Source organism: Podarcis erhardii (genome assembly GCF_964252035.2).
Source record: "Podarcis erhardii genome assembly, chromosome: 10".
Taxonomy (NCBI): Eukaryota; Metazoa; Chordata; class Lepidosauria; order Squamata; family Lacertidae; genus Podarcis; species Podarcis erhardii.
In genome coordinates, this window is record NC_138500.1 from 23,023,013 (window position 1) to 23,044,268 (window position 21,256).

General features: G+C 45.0%; 1 protein-coding gene across 4 annotated transcripts in view; it reads left to right on the forward strand.

Moving 5' to 3' along the window:
- Nucleotides 1-21,256, forward strand: part of DENND2A (DENN domain containing 2A) — a 69,426-nt gene that overhangs the window by 39,631 nt on the left and 8,539 nt on the right. Inside the window, exons 6-14 of one of the 4 annotated variants that reach the window (XM_081878830.1) lie at nt 1,327-1,524; nt 3,012-3,108; nt 3,947-3,997; nt 5,257-5,453; nt 6,439-6,552; nt 7,665-7,730; nt 9,659-9,736; nt 10,647-10,787; nt 11,094-11,242. In XM_081878830.1, the coding sequence (XP_081734956.1) occupies nt 1,327-1,524; nt 3,012-3,108; nt 3,947-3,997; nt 5,257-5,453; nt 6,439-6,552; nt 7,665-7,730; nt 9,659-9,736; nt 10,647-10,787; nt 11,094-11,242 (1,091 nt within the window). The remainder of the gene's footprint in view (nt 1-1,326; nt 1,525-3,011; nt 3,109-3,946; nt 3,998-5,256; nt 5,454-6,438; nt 6,553-7,664; nt 7,731-9,658; nt 9,737-10,646; nt 10,788-11,093; nt 11,243-21,256) is intronic. The other 3 variants (XM_081878832.1, XM_081878831.1, XM_081878833.1) reach the window with 3 other exon arrangements.

The following is a 21,256-nucleotide window of genomic DNA, read 5'->3' on the forward strand; positions in this document are numbered from 1 at the left end:
ACGGGGTGAGCTCCCGTTGCTCAGTCCCTGCTCCTGCCAACCTAGCAGTTTGAAAGCACATCAAAGTGCAAGTAGATAAATAGGTACCGCTCCAGCAGGAAGGTAAACGGTGTTTCCGTGCGCTTCTCTGCTTCGCCAGAAGCAGCTTAGTCATGCTGGCCACATGACCCGGAAGCTGTACGCTGGCTCTCTCAGCCAGTAAAGCAAGATGAGCCCCACAACCCCAGAGTCGGCCACGACTGGACCTAATGGTCAGGGGTCCCTTTACTATATGGATATGCGGTTCAAAGGAGTGGGAAGAGATGATTCCATACAAAAGGTTTTCAAAGAACTGCCTTTCTTTAGTCTGGAAATGTCACCCGCTGGATTGCAAAACAATCTTGTTATTGCAAAAAGGTATTGCTATTTCCCCAAAATGTTGAAAAAGTAGTCTATTTTTTGTTTGTTTGCATTAACAAAGAAACCAAGCTAAGTACCAATCGCATTCATTGAGGGTTTTTTCCAGTTTGGCTGTCATCTTATAATAATTCTTCCCCCTGCTGTTCCCCAGATTAAGATGAGGCTGGCTGTTCCCTCGGGGTTTGGGGTTTTGAGAATGGAAAGGAATAATTTCTGGAGCAGTTACCAGTACACAGAGAGCTTATTTATGCTCACACCGACCTTTCAACAGTTCCAAAGGTCGCTGAGTAAGTTTCATGGCTAAGCCAGGATTCGCAGTTGGGTTTCCCATGTCGAAACCCAGGACTTGAACATCAGAAGACCCACGAACAGGTGCCAGACCACTCTATTATTACTGGGTAGAATCAATCGCTAAATGACAGGGTTAGGAAATGTACCAATCCCTAAATATGCAACTTCAGGGCTGCTTAAACTTTTCTCTGAAGCAACTGTTAAACGGCCACAGCCTGACAGACTACTGGCCCGTGTTACTTTTGGTCCAATGTGGTACAGTAGCTCTTTCATTCTCCCATACAAATGTCTTTGGTTGCTTGGTTTTGCTGGCTTTTTTGTTGCTGCTGCTACAAGGCTTGCCAGCCTGGGTTGCACAAGCAACAAGAGTTCTTTTTCTTATGAGGACGAGACTCCGCTGTGAGTTTGTCACGATGCGGAATCAGAGCCTCTCCTATTATCTTGCTGGGCCTTCCTGTGAAAATCAAAGTAACTGCTGAAATTTATTAGGCCAGAGATAATCTGCCAAGAAGTATTGTAACTAACGTTTCTGCTTTGCCCGCTTGGGGTGGGAGTTACTTTTGCCGTGGAGAAATGCAGGATCTCCAATTAAATGCTGCCGCCTGTTTTTCCCCTGTTCCTGTCTGGCCTCCGCAGCTGCTCTCCAAGCCCATCTTCTTTCGGCAGAATTCAGAACGGCGGAGTTTCAAGTTATTAGACATACGGAAATCAAACCGAGACGGGACATGTTCTCCTTCCAGAATCAGTCCCCCTTCCACCCCTAGTAGCCCTGACGATACTTTCTTCTCCTTGGGTGATACTCAAAATGGCAAGAGGAGGAGAAAAATTCCTAAGGTAACCCACACAGATATTCTCTCTCTCTCTCGGTTGTTGTTTTTTTAGGGGAGGGACAGGCAGATAGTGAAGACTGAGAATAAGCATATGAATATGATGCCATCAATCTTAACAGGATATGCTGAAGGGCTTGGAATTTTAATTTCTGTTCACTCTGTACGGGCCCGGCCAAAAACTTTATGGATCATTGTGAGATGAAGTTGAAATAACCACCTATTGTGGATGTAAAATGGATCGCATGTTCCCCCTCCCTGCTTTGGGTTGAGCCAGTCTTGTGAAAGGATGTATGACTGATGTACCTAAGCCAGAAGATGCAGAACTGGTGGCTCTCCAGATGTTGGTGGGCTCCAGTTCATATCAACTCCAGACAGCAAGGCCATTGGTCAGGGATGTTGGGAATTGTTCTCAGGCAACATCTGGAGAGCCACAAGTTCCCCATACCAGACCCTAAGATAAGAAACAAAGTTTGTGATGTGTAACGAGGGAACTGGCATCGGCTCAGGGGCAAGAGGGGAGAAGGCGGATGGATTACAGAGAACCCCCAAAGATCGTGGGAAGCAGCACTTCCTCAGTGGAGGAAGGAAGCCACACCTCTAGTGGGGAGGAGATGCAGGGCTCGGAGGATGCAAGGCGGTGCCAGGACACCTTGCCTGAGCAAAGTGGGGAGGAGAGAGGTCCCCCGTTACCCACACCTTCCTTGCGCAGTAGGCTTCCGCGCAGAGAGGGGAGGCATAGCCTGGGGGGTCAAGAAATTACTCTGCTGGGGAAGGTTTAAGGACCGCCCACTCTCAGATTCTGCCAGTGAGTGAGCAAGACATGGAATAGAGGCGCTCTGCCTTTGTAAAGGTTTTAGCACCAATAATAAAGCTTTTGAAAAGACCAGTGAGTCATCTTCCCTGATCGCTCTCAAGCAACCACCCGATAGCCATAACAGCCCTTGATCCATTACTTTAAGTCTAAATTGGAAGAAAAATACCTCCAAAGTAATAGCACATTCCAAATTAGTTATACAGGTTAAATGTACATTAAATAGTATGTGCAGGAAGGTAAAATATACATGTTAAATGCACCTGGTAAGCCTACCTTCACCAAACCGGAGAGAGTCACTTTCACATCCCAAATTTGTTATCTGAAGAAGTGTGCATGCACACGAAAGCTCATACCAAGAACTGACTTAGTTGGTCTTTAAGGTGCTACTGGAAGGAATTTGTTTTGTTTTTACAGATTAAAGGTATTTTACAAATTAGCTGTGTGGATTAAATGTTTTTCTAAGATTTGCTTAACTTGCACACTACTTTTTTTAAAAAAACAAAATAAAAAATACAGAATTGTGGAAGATTCTCACCAAGAGAAAGAATACTTGGAGCAGAAGGCTAGAAAGGGCCAAAGGAAAATAACTGCGAGGAAAGAAGCAGGAAGGGAGAAAGGATTTTCAGTTACCTTGACTTGTGGACGGAAAAACACTGACTTTTCTTCTCCTTGTTAAGCAGCTGGTGTTAAAAATCAATGCCATCTATGAAGCGCGAAGAGGGAAGAAGCGAGTCAAGAGGTTGTCACAGTCCACAGAGAGCAGCTCAGGAAGAGGTAAAGAGGAAGTTTGTAGGGAGGGGACAGAGAAGTTTTGGGGTGTTTGCTTGAACTGTGTTTGGGGGTTCATTGTGGTTTCGTTCTTGTCCACACATACACACCCCCGCACCGCCAGCATGCTTTCTAATATTAAATAGCTGAAAGGGATGAACAAATCTGTCTTATTTCTCAAGGTGCATTCATGCACTGAGCCTGCCAGCTCTGTATCTGTGGACTGGGGCAGCCTGCACATAAGTGCCCATGTGCATTGGGGATAAACAAAGGTCGTGAGTGCTCAAGGCGTTGGCATGTGTTCAAGTGAATGCAAGTGGAAGCTCCCTGGTTGGGAACTAATAAGGGGTGTGATGCATGTGAGGATGTTGGGGTCAGGGCTTGTGGGAGTGTCCCAGCCCCCCCTCCCCCCAGTCCACACTTTGAGTGTATGCCCGTTCTGGCAAACACTCAAACACACCTTCAGTTTCTCAGTTTTCTAATCGTAACTTCAGGTCTGCACTTTTCTGCATCAGTTTTTTATTTATTTGTTTCAATATATATACATTTTTCTCAATATATACATTTTTGTGTGCAATTACTGCCTAGCATACACCTTTTTTTGTGAGCCATTTCTCCTAATGTGCTTTTCTGTATGTTATTTTCACTTCTATGTGCATCTTTAGGCACACTTTAATATTACACAGTTTTGTACACATTATTTGGTTGGAGGGAGGGCTGCACCACAAAATTCAGGGAAATGAGTGACTTGAAGGACATCTGCATTTTGATTTAGGAGGCAGTTACTGTTTTTGTTTGTAAAGTGTAGAAGATCTTTATTCTCTTCCTCTCTATTTTCTGCTAGTTACAGATGAGAATAGCGAATCGGACAGCGACACTGAAGAGAAGCTTAAAGGTAAGAAAATAGGAGTGTGAGAAAAAGAGAGAGAGATTTTTGCAATGGAACTTATGGGTTTGAAGAATGATTTACACCCAAGACTCTTTCTTTCCCAAAGGCACCAAGATTTCTTTTTGTGCTTGCATAGACATTCAGATACGGTAAAAATGAACATGCAATTTACCTAGTTTCTGAGAGCTACACAGCCGATGCTGCTCTCCAGAATCACAGTTTGCAGAGAAGCTCATTATCTTTGCAACTCATGTTTGATGTATCACAGTATTTTAATATTCTTTTGGAAGCCGCCCAGAGTGGCTGGGGGGGGGGCAGCCAGATGGGCGGGGTATAAATAATATATTATTATTATTATTATTATTATTATTATTATTATTATTATTATTATTTGTAGTGCATCCCTGTGCAGGTCTACTGAGAAATAAGTCTTAGAATATTCCCTGGATTCTACTCCCTCCTGAGTGCATGCATTCAGGTTTACAAGCTTGATAAGGTGGAAATAAGGTTCCACCTTAATATTTTGGATTTGGGCTTAATTTTCTTTTCTGTGTGCACGCACACATGTAATGAAGTGGGCGAGGGGCCTGCCAAAGGATCAGAGTGTAGGGAAATCACATTTGGGTGGGGGTGTTTAATATACCTGTTTTATTTAACAATTTGTAGACTTAATCGGTTGGGTCAGGCTAAGTGACTTGCATGTAGGGCCCACTGAAATCAATGTGAAAAGTAAGTTGTAATTAAGGCCCATTGATTGCAATATTAACAACTAACTGCAATGAACATAGTTTGGGTCCAACCAATTTTTAAAAATTAATGGTACCATTAAACCAACACAGAAAATATTTCTAGCCTTTTATATTTTTCTTTTCAGAAAATGATCTTGAATTATGCAGTTAAATATATACATGCTCAACTCCTGACATGCTTTGACTCCTCCGACTGTATGTCACTTTGCGCTCGCGCTCTCTCTCTCTCTCTCTCTCTCTCTCTCTCTCTCTCTCTCCCGTTGTACCACAAAGTTCATGGTACAATGACTTCTAATATTACATTTCATCTTTGCCCTCCATATAATGTCACTTTACAGTTCTGTGGCATAGTTTGGACATTTTTCTGTCCTCATCATGGCATGAAGTAATACCAAACCCTTTGGATCATGGAGAATACATTGAGAAAAGGGGTGGAGGGACTGCAAAGCATTATGGGAATACTAAGTATGCAAAACAGTGACACAGACCTGACTTCCTTTGCCTGTCTTTGTGTAGCTCACAGCCAGCGCCTGGTCCATGTGAAGTCTCGCCTGAAACAAGCCCCCAGATACCAAACCTTGGAGCGGGATCTCATCGAGTACCAAGAAAGGCAACTCTTTGAGTACTTTGTAGTGGTCTCGTTGCACAAGAAGCAGGCTTGTGCCCCATATGTCCCTGAAGTCACCCAGCAGTTTCCATTAAAGGTGGGCCATGTGAGTGAAGGTGCTCTTGCAGACTTTGGTCACCTCAAGTTGGTAGCCGGACAGAGAAACCACAAGGATTTTCTTTTTCCTGGGGTGAGAAGTACTTGCTTCAGAGATATGGTTGGAAATATCCAAAGAGGGGATGATCCAACAGAGTCACACATACTTCACATGTAATGGGTCCTTGCAGTGCCAGATTATAAGCTAAACAAGCTATACAGTAGCTTAGGGCCCCACTCTCTTGGGGCCCCCAAAAAAATTTAAAGGAAAAAAACTGGATGTACATTTCCAAAATATAAGATAAGTTCAACAATTACTTTGATAAAATACATATTTTGTTATGTGCAAATGGCTTTAGATACCTATTAAGTCCATAAATTACCATATAGCATATATTCAACACAACAGACAGTGGCAATTTGTTGTTGACCAAGGACAGCTGGACATATAAAGGGCCCCATTACCTTCAGTAGCTTAGGGCCTCATCAAACCTAAATCCAGCCCTGGGTCCTTGTTTCAATCCTTTGCCTCCAGTTAAAGAGAACGAGGTAACAGGTGATGGGAAAGTCCTCTGACTGAGGCCTTTAGAAATCTGGTACTTCTTAGGGAAAACAGCACTGGACACAGAGGATCAACAGTCTTTACCTGGTGTAAGGCAGGTCCCTCTGTTCTTAGATCACCAAGCACCCTAACTGTGAAGGTATGGCTTTTAAAATGTTAGCATTACCTCTGATGGTGTGGTAGGGATGGCACCAAGGAACTTGATGCATTTTGAAGCTGACTGCATGGAAGACTCCATAAGGTTTGGTTGGCAGCTGGAGGGGAAAATACACAAAGGTCAGGTACACTAGATAAGCAGCTGTCCAGGCAGAAGCTCAGTCTCTGCCATCACCTCTTTGTTTCATCTCAGAGCTGGGTAGAGAGGACAGTTGTTCAAGCTGTTTCACTCTCTTCTTCACTAATCTGAAACTAATCTCTCTTCTTTTTCCACTAGCTTGAACGTTCCTTCAAATTCATGAGGGAAGCAGAGGACCAGCTAAAAGCCATCCCTCAGTTTTGCTTCCCTGACGCTAAAGACTGGACACCCGTCTGCCAGTTTAGCAGGCAAGTTGCATCATAGGTTTTTTTTTCTTCCTCTCTCTCTCTCTCTCTCTCTCACCCACCAATAGCACCTTCCCGTCATCCAAAATAGTGCTGCCCAGTGGGGAACAGTGAGGCTCAACCAGAAGAAACCAGCTGGAGAAGCGAGCTCACTTTATGTAAGGCCAACGAGAGAAAGCCAAAACAATTGTCTTGTCCCAGATTCAGGTTAGAAGACCACCTAATCTAGCACAAGCAAGTGGCCAACCTTTAGGAAGCTTGCAGGTGGGCATGGTAGAAATGGCCAACCTGGAACCTTTATCCCCTGAGTTGTGTAGTGGTTAGAGCAGGGATGGGGAACCTGTGGCCCTCTAGATGTTGCCACCAGACTACAACTCCCATCATCTCTTGCTATTGGCCATGCTGGCTGGGGGTTGATGGGCAATGGAGACCTCTGGATAGCCATCATTTCCCCATTGCAGGGTGACAGTTTCAGGCTTGGAGATCCAAACTAAAATCCCCCACTCATCCCTGATGATTGCTGGGTGTCTATGAACCAGTCTCGATCTTTCAGCCTCACCTACTTCATAGGGTTGTTGTGAAGATAAGCTGGGTCCTGTTTATGTTGCCCTAACCGACTTGTAAGAAAGACAAGATACCCAAGTACACTCCATTTACCGACCTAGCATTCAAACATAGAGCTCCCTTCTAGCAATCTGAGGGGCAGTTTCAGAAATTCCCATAACTCCCATCAGCCCCAGCAAGCAGGGCTAAGGACGATGGGAGTTGTAGTTTGGTAACATCTGGAGGGCCAAAGGTTTCCCAACTCTCCTACTAAAGTACAGTGGTACCTCGGGTTAAGTACTTAATTCGTTCCGGAGGTCTGTACTTAACCTGAAATTGTTCTTAACCTGAAGCACCACTTTAGCTAATGGGGCCTCCCGCTGCTGCCGCGCCACTGCAGCACGATTTCTGTTCTCAACCTGAAGCAAAGTTCTTAACCTGAAGCACTATTTCTGGGTTAGCGGAGTCTGTAACTTGAAGCGTATGTAACCCGAGGTACCACTGTATGTGTAAAAGAAAGCCTTGTCAAGGCAGAAGTCATTTTTATCTTCTATTTATCTCTCTCCTTTCAGTGAGACTTTCTCATTTGTCTTGACTAGTGAAGATGGCAGTCGAAGGTTTGGATACTGCAGAAGGCTACTGGTAACTATCTTTAAGAATAATAAAAAGAAAACCCTTCTAAAAACAGCATGGTATCAAAAAAGGTAGCAACCCTTCTGTGTTGTCAACACTCACCTCTTTTCCAAAGTGAAAAAGGTAACTGAACAAATCTGCCCGCAGAATGGCTGTGTTTAGATGTAAAAATAGGCCAAAGTTTATTTTGATGGGGACAAGCCCCACCATCCCTCAGGCTAGTGCTAGGGACACAGGTGGCGCTGTGGTCTAAACCACTGAGCCTCTTGGGCTTGCCGATTAGAAGGTTGGAGGTTTGAATCTCCACGACGGGCTGAGCTCCTGTTGCTCTGTCCTAGCTTCTGTCAACCTAGCAGTTTGAAAACACACCAGTGCGAGTAGATAAATAGATTCCGCTGCAGCGGGAAGGTAAACGGCGTTTCCGTGCACTCTGGCTTTTGTCATGGTGTTATGTTGCACCAGAAGCCGTTTAGTCATGCTGGCCACATGACCTGGAAATCTATCTGTGGACAAACGCCAGCTCCTTTGGCCTGAAGTGAGATGAGTGCCACACCCCACAGTCGCCTTTGACTGGACTTAATCATCTAGGGGTCCTTTACCTTTTTACTTTATTCCCCCCGCCCTCTCCTTTCCTGGTGCAGCAAGGAGGAGTTGGGAAGCTCTTGTTTCTACTTTTGGTTAGCCACAGCTCATTGTAGCATCCAAACCCAAACAAACTTGGCAGTGTTTACTTTGAAACAAGCCAATGTTACTTCACTGACTGCATTTTCAAGGACTCTCAAAAGAAATCCTTCTGGATCACACAGAAGTTTACACCCAGTAACATCCTTCATTAAAATTACCATAGTTTTTTAAAAAACAATAACTTTTTATAAGTTTACACTACCACCAAATGTACCTGGAATCTGCCTCCTTTTTAATCTAAAATGAAATTGATCTATATATTTTAGGGTGTAATCCTTTTTGAGAAAACAGAAACCATTTTTCCAGATTTATCCGTGGTGCATGGAATATGTTTTTTTCTTTTCTTTCTTGGAATCAGCTTCCAAGGTTCAATCCTCACCTCAGCCTCTGCCCAATGGCCTCAATGGAGCAGCAGGGCAACACTCACACCCATGCCCCTGCCATGCACACCAGCCAATTTAGAAGGCAAGAGGAGGAAGCAGATTGCTGTACCAGCCTTCAGTTGCTGCCGCTGCAGTCCAGTCTGACACAATCACATCACAGCTTCTCCCCACCCCCAGAACTGCTGTGAAACCTGATGCAAAAAGAGTTTGAATTGCACCCTAATTTTGGATTATTGGGGGGGGGGCTGAGCAAAGCCATCAGATTCATTGAACCAATTAAACACAGGGTCCTATTCATTGTTAGTCATACTCTTGAGTACAGCTATTGGCACTAATAGACATGACTAATTTAGGTCCATTAAATTCAGTGAGTCAGCTCTTGAGAAGAACTTGGTTGGATACAACCCATTGTAATTGTTCCGTCCTAGGTTAAACTAGACACACTATGTTCCAGCCAAGTATCAAAACCACCAATTGCTCCTGCTGCTTGATACTGTGCTATAAATCTAGTGTTGGTGATGATAAGGAAATGTCCAGAACAAACTGTTCATATGTTTATCTCACACTTTTATTATTGTTATTATTATAGCTTTCAGTATTTCATCACAGTACCACAATTTCCTTTTTGCAACCAGACCCAAGTAACCACATATCTTTAAGATGCTATGAACTCTCAATATTGAGTATCATTTAGTTGGAGAAGTAATGAGATTTCTAGAAAACGTGAATAATGTTTTTTTCATACTTTCAAGCTTTCAGAAGGGGAATTAGTTTGGGGAAAACTGACTTCTGTGCTGAACACCGCCTTGTTTCTCCTTGTTAACTACTGTGCATCTGTGTGGGTGTGTTTTTTTCTGTCTCTCTTGAAAGCCCAGTGGGAAAGGGAAGCGACTTCCTGAAGTTTACTGCATTGTGAGCCGTCTTGGATGTTTCAACCTCTTTTCTAAGGTAGATTGAGAAGGAGATGGACGATGTGGGCTATACATAAAGGGGGCACTGGATGAAGATGATGGTTTATGCTTGTGGGACATCATTTAGAGCAGGGTGGAGAACAGAGACTTGCCCTCACCTGTGTTCTGATTCCATGAGAACGTTTATCTAGATTATCTCTCTCGATAGCCCAGTGGTCCTGGACTTCAATTCGCAAAGAAACAAGTACTGTACAGTGGTACCTTGGTTCTCAAACTTAATCCATTCCGGAAATCTGTTCCAAAACCAAAGCGTTCCAAAACCAAGGCATTACTTTCCCATAGAAAGTAATGCAAAATGGATTAATCCATTCCAGACTTTTAAAAACAACCCCTAAAATAAATAGCAAACACAGACAGACCTCAGTGTTGCACTCGGAAAGGAAGCGTGGCACTCAAATCCGAACTGTAACACTTCGGCTTCCGAAAAAAGTTTACAAACTGGAACACTTACTTCCAGGTTTGCAGCGTTTGGGTTCCAAGTTGTTCGACAACTAAGCCATTCGAGAAGCAAGGTACCACTGTACGTCTGTTAAGTCTTATGTGGATAACCTTGCTGTAGTTAATTAGCAGGTATGAAGTAAGGACTTTTTCCAAAGTTCTTAAGATCCACCAGCTTTTTTGTGGTTTAATTCTTAAGTATATCTAAGAGACAGCTCTTGAAATATATTATGAATCCTCTCCCCTCTATTCCTCTTTAAAAAAGCAAACAAAAACAAAACAAGAAATCATTGGATTAGAATCTCCCAAAGTTAGATTTTTTTAAAAGAAAGAATGTCTTGTTGGATCCTAAAGAGAGAGGAAAAACTGGAAGAGAAGTGAGAACTCTTATGAAACGGACATGTCTTTTGTAGAAGATGTTATACTTACCAGCTTTTCTGCCTTTTTAGATCTTGGATGAGGTTGAGAAAAGGCGTGGGATTTCCCCTGCTTTGGTACAGCCCCTTATGAGAAGCGTCATGGAGGCTCCTTTTCCAGCTCTGGGCCGAACCATCAGCATCAAGAACTTCCTACCTGGCTCCGGGACAGAAGTAAGCTCAAAACCAGAGTGAGACAGCAAGTAGAGTGGTAGTTCAAAGAGAAGTCAATGTTAACAGGCAGAGATGGCTCCTTAAGTACCTCGGGTGAGATTTTAGGCACCAGACTTTTGCCATCATAGGAAGCTGCCTTTATACCAGGCCAGACCATTGGTCCACCAAAGCTCAGTATGGTTTGCACTGATTGGCAGCAGACCTCCAGTGTTTCAGAGAGAGGACCTGGAGATGTTGGGAGTTAAACCTGGGACTATTTATGCATAAAACAGACTCTGCATTAGCTGCATTCTTTATCCTTTTCAGGTAATAGAGCTGCGCCGACCACTTGACTCGAGGCTCGAGCACGTTGACTTTGAGTCCCTGTTCTCCTCGCTCAGCATCCGGCACTTAAGCAGAGTCTTTGCTTCCCTGCTGCTAGAGAGGAGGGTGATATTTATAGCAGACAAACTCAGGTAACAGGCTTTTGCTGCTTTTTTCTGTGCCTCACATTGTATAGAAAATTTACTATCTGTTCTGCTTGGCTTCCCCCTTTCTGATGCCCATTCATTCATTCATTCTCACATCTCCGTTCTTGAACCCAATATTCCAATGTGGCCTAGATATCAAGAGTGCCAGCTTACTCCCATCTTTCCAGACATAAGAGGGAGAAATGAAGCTGCAAAACAATACCTCTGCAGCTGAGATTTCTGGGGTGCATATTTCTTTCCCATCGGCTCCAACTCAAGCTGGGTTCACATGCTGACTGCTCTCTACTACCATTGCTGCCTTATTTCAGGCGGCCTTTCTGTACGAGCAGGTATTTCCATACCACCTCCATTAAGTGTGCTCATTGCAGGAGTGGGAAACCTCAGGTTTGTGGGCCAGCTGGGACCCCTTCTCTCCAGGCTCCACCTTTTATCAGCCTTTACCCTGCACCTTTCTTTGAGTGCCTTTGCTAATCAGGAATGTGTCCCTGAACTGTGATGCTGCCAATTGCTTGCCTGGTGTTATGGGCTGGTTGGATGTGGAGGAATGGTGGGAGTGGGGATCCACCAAGAGAAGGCGGCTCAGAGGCAGGGGAGTGGTGGTAGGACAACAGTGAGTGGTCAGAAGGAGAAGACTGGGAAGAGGAGGTGTTGGAAGCTGGAGGGGCAGTGAGCTGGGACAGTGTGTCTCAGAAAGAAGTCCAGAATCAGAGGCTGAAGCTGAAGCAGGAGGGAGGCCAAGAGGCAGAGATGAGTCAGGCTGGGGAAGAGTCACAGGTGTCTCCCCCTCCTGCTGCAGCAAGCTCCCCTCCCCCCTGATCTCCCAGAACCAGGAGAGGCATAGCTGTCAACCGTCTCTTATTTGGCGGGAAACTCCCTTATCCCAGGGCCGTGTCCCACTGCTCTCCCTTATTGATGATGTCCCTTAAATTTCTCGGGTTTCATGCTCGCCCGGCTCGGAAGGGAAGCAGTGGCTCGGGGTCCTCCGCCGCGAGAGAGAGCATGCGCTGGCGCAAGGAGTTCCATCGGCCCTTCTCCGCCTGGGAGAGGGGAGGGGAGGGAGAGAGACTCTCACCCATGCCGCCCATGAGCCCGGAGGCGGCAGCGGTGGTGGCAGCTGAGGAGGCGGCCTGAGGGAGGAGGAAGAGGAGGGGAATGGGAGGGATGCAGAAGGGCGGCACTTCAGCTGCCGCCACGGTGCCACAACCGCCTCATGCCAGATTGACAGCATCTGTCAATCCTACCAATGTATGTAACTCTTTACAATAGCAAAATCCCTTATTTTGGCGGCTGATCCCTTATTTTTGAGGCTGCTGGTCCCTTATTTTCAAATCTGTAAGTTGACAGCTATGAGAAGAGGCATGAAAAGAGGAAGGAGAGGTGGCGCATGGATGCAGTCTCCGATTGCTTGGGGAAACCCCTGGAGAGGAGGAGACTTAGGCAGCTGTGGGGAGGCAGGGATCTTCAGCCTCGGCAACTGCTTCTCAGAGGCAAGACGTCCTGGGGATGAGTTGTTGTGTTCATGATTCTCAGCCATGTCTGTGCAGATACTGTTTTTGCTAATCACCTCAACTGGCCAGGCAAAAACGTTCCTCTTTAACCAGGCCTTTGGTTGACTGACATTCAATGCCCTTTTAAAATGAGTGTGTGTGGAGGGGGTTATTGGGTTGTTCTTGTTTTTATTTTGATTATGTATTTTGTGATTTTATATTGTGGTTTTATCCTGTGAACTGCCCTGAGACCTGCAGGTATAGGGCGGTATGCAGTGGTACCTCTGGTTAAGACCTTAATTCGTTCCGGAGGTCCGTTCTTAACCTGAAACTGTTCTTAACCTGAGGTACCACTTTAGCTAATGGGGCCTCCCACCGCCACCATGCCTCCAGAGCACAATTTCTGTTCTCATCCTGAAGCAAAGTTCTTAACCTGAAGCACTATTTCTGGGTTAGCGGAGTCTGTAACTTGAAGCGTATGTAACCTGAAGCGTATGTAACCCGAGGTACCACTGTATGTGTAAAAGAAAGGCTTGAGGTACTATTTCTGGGTTAGTGGAGTCTGTAACCTGAAGCGTATGTAACCTGAGGGTACCACTATACAATTGTTGTTGTTGTTAATAACTGGCACGGTGTCATTTACTGCTGGCTTGCTCCTAGAGAGAGATGTGTGTAGGAACCTGTGGCTTCTTGCGTGGCTGGAATGTACCCTACCTTAGAAAGGTTAGGGGTTATAGCTGTTGGCCCGCCCACTTTAACCTCAGGTCCCACCCACCACGGATGTCCTCTCCATCCACCCCCACTGCCACCCCGGTCAGTTGCCTATGAGGTAATGGAGACCTCAGACAGAAAAAGGTTACCACCCCCGACTTTATGGTTTCTAGTCCATTTCAGGGATATCTCAGGGATTTTGATTTTCCGGTTGTTCAAAGGACAATACGTTGCACAAATATAATACTTTTTTTAATTGTCCGGAAGCCTTTCAGTTCACCCACAGCTGTGCATAACCTGCATGGGTGTGTGGGACATCTTGGCCGAGCTTTCTGTGGATGGATGTGGAGCAAGATTGCTTTCGCCTTGCAGGCAGACACATCCCCAACCCTTATTTATCACTGAAATGTCATCTTGGTGGTGTCTGTACTGCATCATGGTTGAGAGATAATTGAGATTACACTGCCAGTGGTTATGTGTGAAGGCTTATATGGCTTTAACTAAAATTAAATGTGTGGGTTTTTTTAAAGTATTAAGACAGATTTGAGGAGAATAGGAATGTCAGCAGCTATTCAACATAACAACTAACAGAGAATTTCATATTTTAAAAGCCTCCAGTGTAACACCCCTAAGTACCAGAACCTGGGGACGTGTAGCATCAGATGCTCACCCCTTTCGCGCCCTATTTGTGAGCTTTTCAGAGTTAGCCACTGCTTGAGAAGATTCGCTGAATTTGATGGACCTTCGTCTAATGTGGCAATGCAATTCTTAGCATTCTTACCACTAGCTTAGGTGGCTGTTAGTTTATTGTCTGCAAGTGATCCAAGCAAAACTTTTTCCGCCCACACTTTATGAGGGGGGGGGGGAAGGGGAGCAGATTTCTTTAAGATTTTCTTCAGTTGGTGCTTGGCACGCGGCCATTTCTTAAACACTTGAGGATGGAGGGAGTTGAGTTCTCTCTTCAAGCCAGCAAGGCAAAACTTAACAGATGAGTAATGACGCTTATAAGCTCAAGATCAGCTTTCAACAGCCTGTCTGTTTTCACAATTCCCAGAAAGTCCTGCTGCATCCATGGGGCTGAGAGAAGGAAGGGAAAAGCTGTAGAGGTCTCTGCCTTAAGGGGAGCCAAAAATTCATTCATCCGCCACATTTGGGTGGGTTTTTTGTTTTTTTTTAAGGTGGACCAGAACAACATTCAGGCAAGCTATGGGAAAATAGGGCAGAGAATGACAGAGTACATCGGCATGCAATATGACCTGGAATCCTGAGAATCTTTGCTTTGAACGTTAGGGGAGAAGTTTCTAGGCCTCATGGATGTAAGCAAAAGGCTTCCTTTTTTGTGTGGAAAAAAATGTTAGAAGCTCAGATGTTCTGAATGAGACTTTGTCTCTATGGCCCAGCCATGTTACTGCCCCCTTCTGCTTCTTTCTTCTTGCCTGTCTGCTGTCCATCTCACTCCATCAAATGTTTTGCAAAAATGTGAATGTATGACTTTTTGAAGTGTTTTTTTCAGTCTTGAACAACATGGATATTATCCAGCACAAAACACAATGGAATGGTGAACTTGGTGGGGAGGGATCATGCTTAACTGTAGACAGGATTGTGCCTTATATTTGTTTCCCAAAATGTGATGCTTATTTTTACATCCAAGAAAATATCCCACCTCCTCTCTACGTAAATTAAATTTCACAAACTTGAGGACATGAATTTGACTTTAAGGTATGTATTAGCCATCCTTCAGGCACAGCTTTTGGAACATCTTTCAGAAGGATTGAACAACATTTACAATACATAAAGAGCAAATTAAATTATATATAACATAGGTAAACAATATTAACACAAGGACCAGAACAGTAAAAATATATATGCAAGCATTAAACAAAATAAGTAGTAAAACTAACAGATCTCCTAAGACCATGGCTGGGGGGGGGGGGATTCATCTGGTTGGAACCAGAAAGGAAGCCAGGACATTGGCCTCTGAACCTGCCTGGGCAATGAATTCTAAATGCAGGGTGCCACCACTGAGAAGGCCCTGTTGTGGTCACCACCTACCTGCCTTACTTCCAGAGGCAGGAAGGCTTGAATAAAGACCTCACATTAGGAGTTTAATGACTAGGCAGCTTTCTGAGAGATGACGGCCAAGAAAGCGAAGACTTTAAAAAGTTGAAATCAGCACTTTCAGCTTTGTTCAAAAATTCACCAGAAACTGTCAAGAGTTTATCCATGTACTCAATTTACTGTTGTATCATTGAACTACCTGACCCTCGGTCTAATTTCATGCAGGTGTGGAGAGTTTGGAGGGAGAGAAGTTGAGCAGGCTGGCAGCAGGGGTGTGGGGCACAGAAATGAAAACAATATAAACAGTGATGGAAAGGAGGGGCAGAAAAAAAATTCCAGGAGGCTTTTGCTCTGGGAAGCAGATGCTGTTTCCATGTTTTGTTTTACCTGAAGTTTGTCTTCATTGTGTTTTGCTTGACATTGTGGTATGACGATGTGAATTTAATTACTGCAAGCCACCTTGAGTGATGTGTTTGTATTAGAAGGACAGGGTATATTTATATATATACTCATATAAAATAAAGATATCGAGTAGTAAACCTGGCTTTGATTTGGGGGAATTAAAGACATAAAATGGAAGATAGTTAAAACATTACAATGTCAGCTTCCCTTAAGCAAGCTTCTAGCCTTGAGAGTCAGAGGGGAAACTTGCAAAGTTTTCCGTGTTGGCAGCATCTAGCAGGAACACTCAGGGCTGACTGGAGTGGGCTGGTTTTCATTTGAGGTCTTGCAGACCGGTGCAGTTCATTTTGAATTTAAAAGAGGAGCTTGAGGAGCTTCATGAACCACATTATGCAACAATGCAGATCATTGAAGTGGTGGACATCAGAATTAGTGTGGTCTAGTAGGGATGCGGGTGGTGCTGTGGGTTAAACCACAGAGCCTAGGACTTGCTGATCAGAAGGTCTGTGGTTCGAATCCCCATGATGGGGTGAGCTCCCGTTGCTCAGTCCCTGCTCCTCCCAGTTCGAAAGCACGTCAAAGTGCAAGTAGATAAATAGGTACCACTCTGGTGGGAAGGTAAACGGCGTTTCTGTGTGCTGCTCTGGTTCGCCAGAAGCAGCTTAGTCATGCTGGCCACATGACTGGAGGGGATGGACAGTTTTGTGGCTTGTTGTTGTTGTTACAATATTTTTATTATTATTTGTACACACACCCCTCATCTGACTGGGTTGCCCTAGCCACTCTGGACGGCTTCCAACAAATATGAAAGCATAATAAAGCATCAAACGTTAACAACTTCCCTATCCAGGGCTGGCTTCAGGTGTCTTCCAAAGATGCCTTAAAGGCTGACATCTTTATTAAGGCATAAGCTTCCACTGACTGCAGCCCACTTAATCTCAGTCGCTAGAAAGGTTTTGCTGGCATCCACTCGGAAATATTTCTGGCACCAGCCAAAATCATGTGCCCCTCCCCCAATTAATTTTTTTAAAGATTATCTGTTTTATTCTGCCGTGTATATTAATTTTGTTTTTATAGATTTGCTGCATTCAGCTTATTTTTATGTACTTGTTTTATTGTGTTTAAAACTGTATAGTTTATTGAAGGCCTTGATGATTTGAGAGAAGGATGGCACATCAGTCCAAGAGCATAAGTAACAAATTCGCAGATGATGATTATTTGGGAAAGAGGGGGTTGTTTTACATTTCTGAAGAAAGAAATTTAAGATCTCTGTGCAGCAAGTTTCTTGTTTTACTTTTCTCTCCGTCTCTCTCTCTTTAAGCTAAGGCAGCTGCTTGAAGTTGCTCAGAGGTTTGGAATGCTCGATGTAATTCAGCAGAGGTTATTTAATGAGCCTGTGCAGGTGAAGAAAGGCATATGATAGATCGTATTTATCACGCTCCTCCGCAGTTGATCATACAGATGCCCTCGGTGCGTGAATCATTTGTGTATCTGCACACATCTCGTGTGTGGACAATGCAAAGGGGGGGTGCACTTGTGTGATTTGTTACATCTCTCCACTCCTGCGAAAATTGGCTGCCTGAGGGCCTCCTGCCAAACGCTGTTTTTCTTTCCCCCTTTTCTATCCTTTTCTGTAAAGATCTGTCACTCCGAAAACCTTGCCAGCAGAAAAGGAAAGAAAGTCTTGATCCTTTGCCCCTCCCCCTCCCCCTTACCATAGTAACTATAGTAAACATCCCTTTTCAACTCGGGGAAAATAACTTAATTTTGTAAAAAGCCAATCCAGTCTATTAAATTAATCTTTCTGTTAGACTTGCAAATGATGCACAAGCTCTGAGCAGGGAAAGATTCCAATAATTTGTGACTGAAATAAATTGTGGAGGCCAAGGTAGTTCTTTTTTTTCCTTCTTCTTCCTCTTCTCTTTGGCTGCAACCCTGTATCCACTTCCCTGGAAGTAAGCCCCACTGAATTCAGTGGGAATTCCTTCTTAGAAGACACAAATAGGATGGTGCAGATCACACAGCCAATAGGGGGGACCCTAATGGTCATCTAGGCCAACCCCCTGCAATGCAGGACTCTCAGCTCATGCATCCAGGAGAGATGGCTGTCTAACCTCTGCTTGAAAACCTCCAAGGAAGGAGAGCCCACAAGATGATATCAAATAATCAGTAAAGGCGTCAGAGTGGCAAGCGGGGTGAGGTCCTCAGTGAATCTTGCTTTGAGGCTGAAAGAAAAAGCCAAGTGAACCTGTTTGGTTTTAATTTTAAAAATTGTGTCCCGTTTCAGTGGTCAGTTCAGCTAACATCTTTGCAAAATACAGGGGATTATAAAAGTACAGTCGTACCTTGGAGCCTGAGCACCTTGCAAGTTGAACGTTTTGGCTCCCGAACACCGCAAACCCGGAAGTGACTGTTTCGGTTTGCAAACATTCTTTGGAACCCAAACGTCCGACGCAGGTTCCATGGGTTCTGATTGGCTGCAGGAGCTTCCTGCAGCCAATTGGAAGCCAAACCTTGGTTTCTGAACATTTTGGAAGTTGAATGGACTTCCGGAACGGATTCCATTCAACTTCAGAGGTACGACTGTACTTTAAAAAAAAAAGGTTTCAAATGCAACTGTTACGTTCAGAAGTTTTTACTGCTTTGTTTTGTATCCTCTTAGCATGGTCCATACAGTGGGTTGTACCTGTTCCACTCATGCAACAGATTTCAGTTTGCACAGGGGGACTTTCCTCATCTCCTGCAGCAACCAGAGCATCCTCTGGAGCAGATCCTCAGGGGCTGGAGAGGAGAGGAAGGGAAAGTTATTTGAGATACAGGCCAATGCCTACTGCCAGACCCCCAGAAGAGGTTTCCTAGTGAGCAAGTGGGCACCTGCAAAAAGAAAACGAAACGACAGTCAATTGAGTGGAGAGAGTAAGCCTCTTCTTCTCCCTCCCCAATCCCTCCTTGATTGCCGTGGTGGTTTGAAGAAAACTCATTCTGCCTGGCCTCTCACTATCTCTGTAGGATTCAGTGGTGCAGAATCGTACTCAGAAGTGCCCTGCGGGACTCATTCTGTCAAAGTGCTATTTCTCCTTCATCCCCAAGGCTGAATTTAGCAGCAAGTAGCCCAGGAGTGGGGAACCATGGGCCAAACATGGCCCAAGAGACTCTTCAGTCCAGGCCACACTCTTCACTGCCCCAGCTTCACAGTCTGTTCGGGTGTTTGCCTTATCTGGAATGTGCCCTCAAACTCTGATGAAATTTGCTTGCCTGGATTCAGGATAAGAGTAGACTGTGTGTGGGTGTGCCTACTGCAGAAAGACACAATTGCATTTATTGCTTCATCCAGGCCTTGGGGCCGGAAAGGATTTCCCACCTAGGGAAGCCAGGCTCAGGGGCAACAGGTCAAGCATTCCCTTACTGCTGCCAATTGGGCACAAGTCTGTTTCCCTATGTGTGGAGTACCCAAATTATGCCAGTGTGATTACAAAACCCTTGAGTGCCTGCAGTGTCTTCTCAACAATTTAATTTTCAGTCATGAGGACTAGAAACCTCCTTTAAAAAACAAAAGCAAGAGAACTTGAAAGATTTCTGGGAAGCCGGAATTTCTTGCAACTCAGCATGTGTACTAAATATAAACAGTCCTATTTTGGTTTTTTTAAAATAAGTTCATACTCAGCAAGCATCCTTTCCATTTCCCTTGTAAAACTGCAGAAGCTGTTGCCAGGCCTGGGGTATTTTTACACACACACACACACACTTCCCCTTCTCCTTCTCCTTCTCTTGCTCAGTGTATATTCCCTCATGGTGCTTAACTCAAGCCAGCTGTGAGTGGTTTCCTGGCCATATGATTCCTTCAGGCTGCACGGTCTCCCTCCCTCCCTCCCTCTCTCCCATTCAAGATTTGGCTCATAAAACCCAATGACGTGATGTGCATGGCTTAGTAACATACCAGCCCTCCCCCAGATGCTCGAAGGAGTTTGCAGTCCTACATAGCTGATGAGTTACCAGTGGCCTTTACCTGCCTCTGAGGGTGGTGTGTGCTGCTTGGCTTTTGTTTTCATGTGAAAACAGCGTTGCTTGATTCTGCTTAATGCCGCAGAAGTGAAGGCTCCATGGCAGAATCTTCCTTGAAAATCTGCATCTGCCAGCGAGGCATTTGTAGTCGCATCCGTTTCTCGTTATTGGAAAGCAACATCATCCTTCGCCCAAATTCCACGCATGCACACATACACATGCATTTACATCGTTTTATTTTCCCTCCATTTCCCAATCGTTTGTTAGGAGCTGCCGGTAGGTATGTGATCAGATATGGGTATCCTGTATCATCTTCCTCTTGGTAGGAAGGCAAGAAGCATGAGAGAGCCTGAAAGGTGTTTTTTTTTTGGGGGGGAGTGCAGTCCAAAGGGAAAGTGCACACATGTGGGCACATGCCCACACCAGCCCACATGGCTGAGTTTCGCCTAAGCCACGGGGAGACTGGTCACACATCTCCTGCAGTCTTGCCTATTCAGGTGGCTGTCAGTTCTTCAGAGGCCTCTTTCAAAGCATTGGGCAAAATAGCACTCTGAAAATGATATCTGGTGTCATTATGTAGAACTTTGTCTGGGTGTGGGGAGATGAGTCTGGCTTGCTGGGCTTAAAAGGGCCCCCACCCCTGGCTTAGAGAACCACATTTTACCTACATTTGAACTTCAGACCTCCAGGCCTGTGGCTCCTCACCCCTGTTCTAGCTCATAGGGCCACAGTGGCATCTTTGCTTCCAGACTTGAGCTTCCCGAATGGGCATTCCAAGCCAAGGAATGAATCTGCAAGTTCCTCCATGTTTGTTGCTCTCTAAGGCAGCCTTTCTCAACCTTGGGGTCCTAGATGTTGTTGGGACTACGACTCCCATCATTCCTAGCCAGCATGGCCAGTGCCTTAGGAATTATTGGGAGTTGTAGTTCAAGAACACCTGGGGACCAAAGGTTGAGAAAGGCTGATCTTAAGGTACGGGGGACCTGTGGTCCTCCAGAATTTTGTTAGACTCCAACTTCAGTTGGCCCGGCCAGCACAGCCAATGGCCAGGGATGATGGGAGTTGTAGTCCAATAATATTTGGAGGGCCGCAAGTCCCCCAAGCCTGTTTTACGCCACGACTGCTGTAATGCCTGTGCTGATCCTGCTTTTCCATGTGAACTAGCGATTATCACTTGATGGGAGTGGCAGAGTCCTCATGTCGGTGCAGGTAATGGACCGATTGAATTATTAGGTCCCTCACTCATGAAGGCATGAGGGTAGCTGAGAAGAGCCTGCTGTCTGACTATGCCCTGAGCAGTATGTCTGCTCCTTAGTTTCCTCTCTCTTTTTGTTCCTTT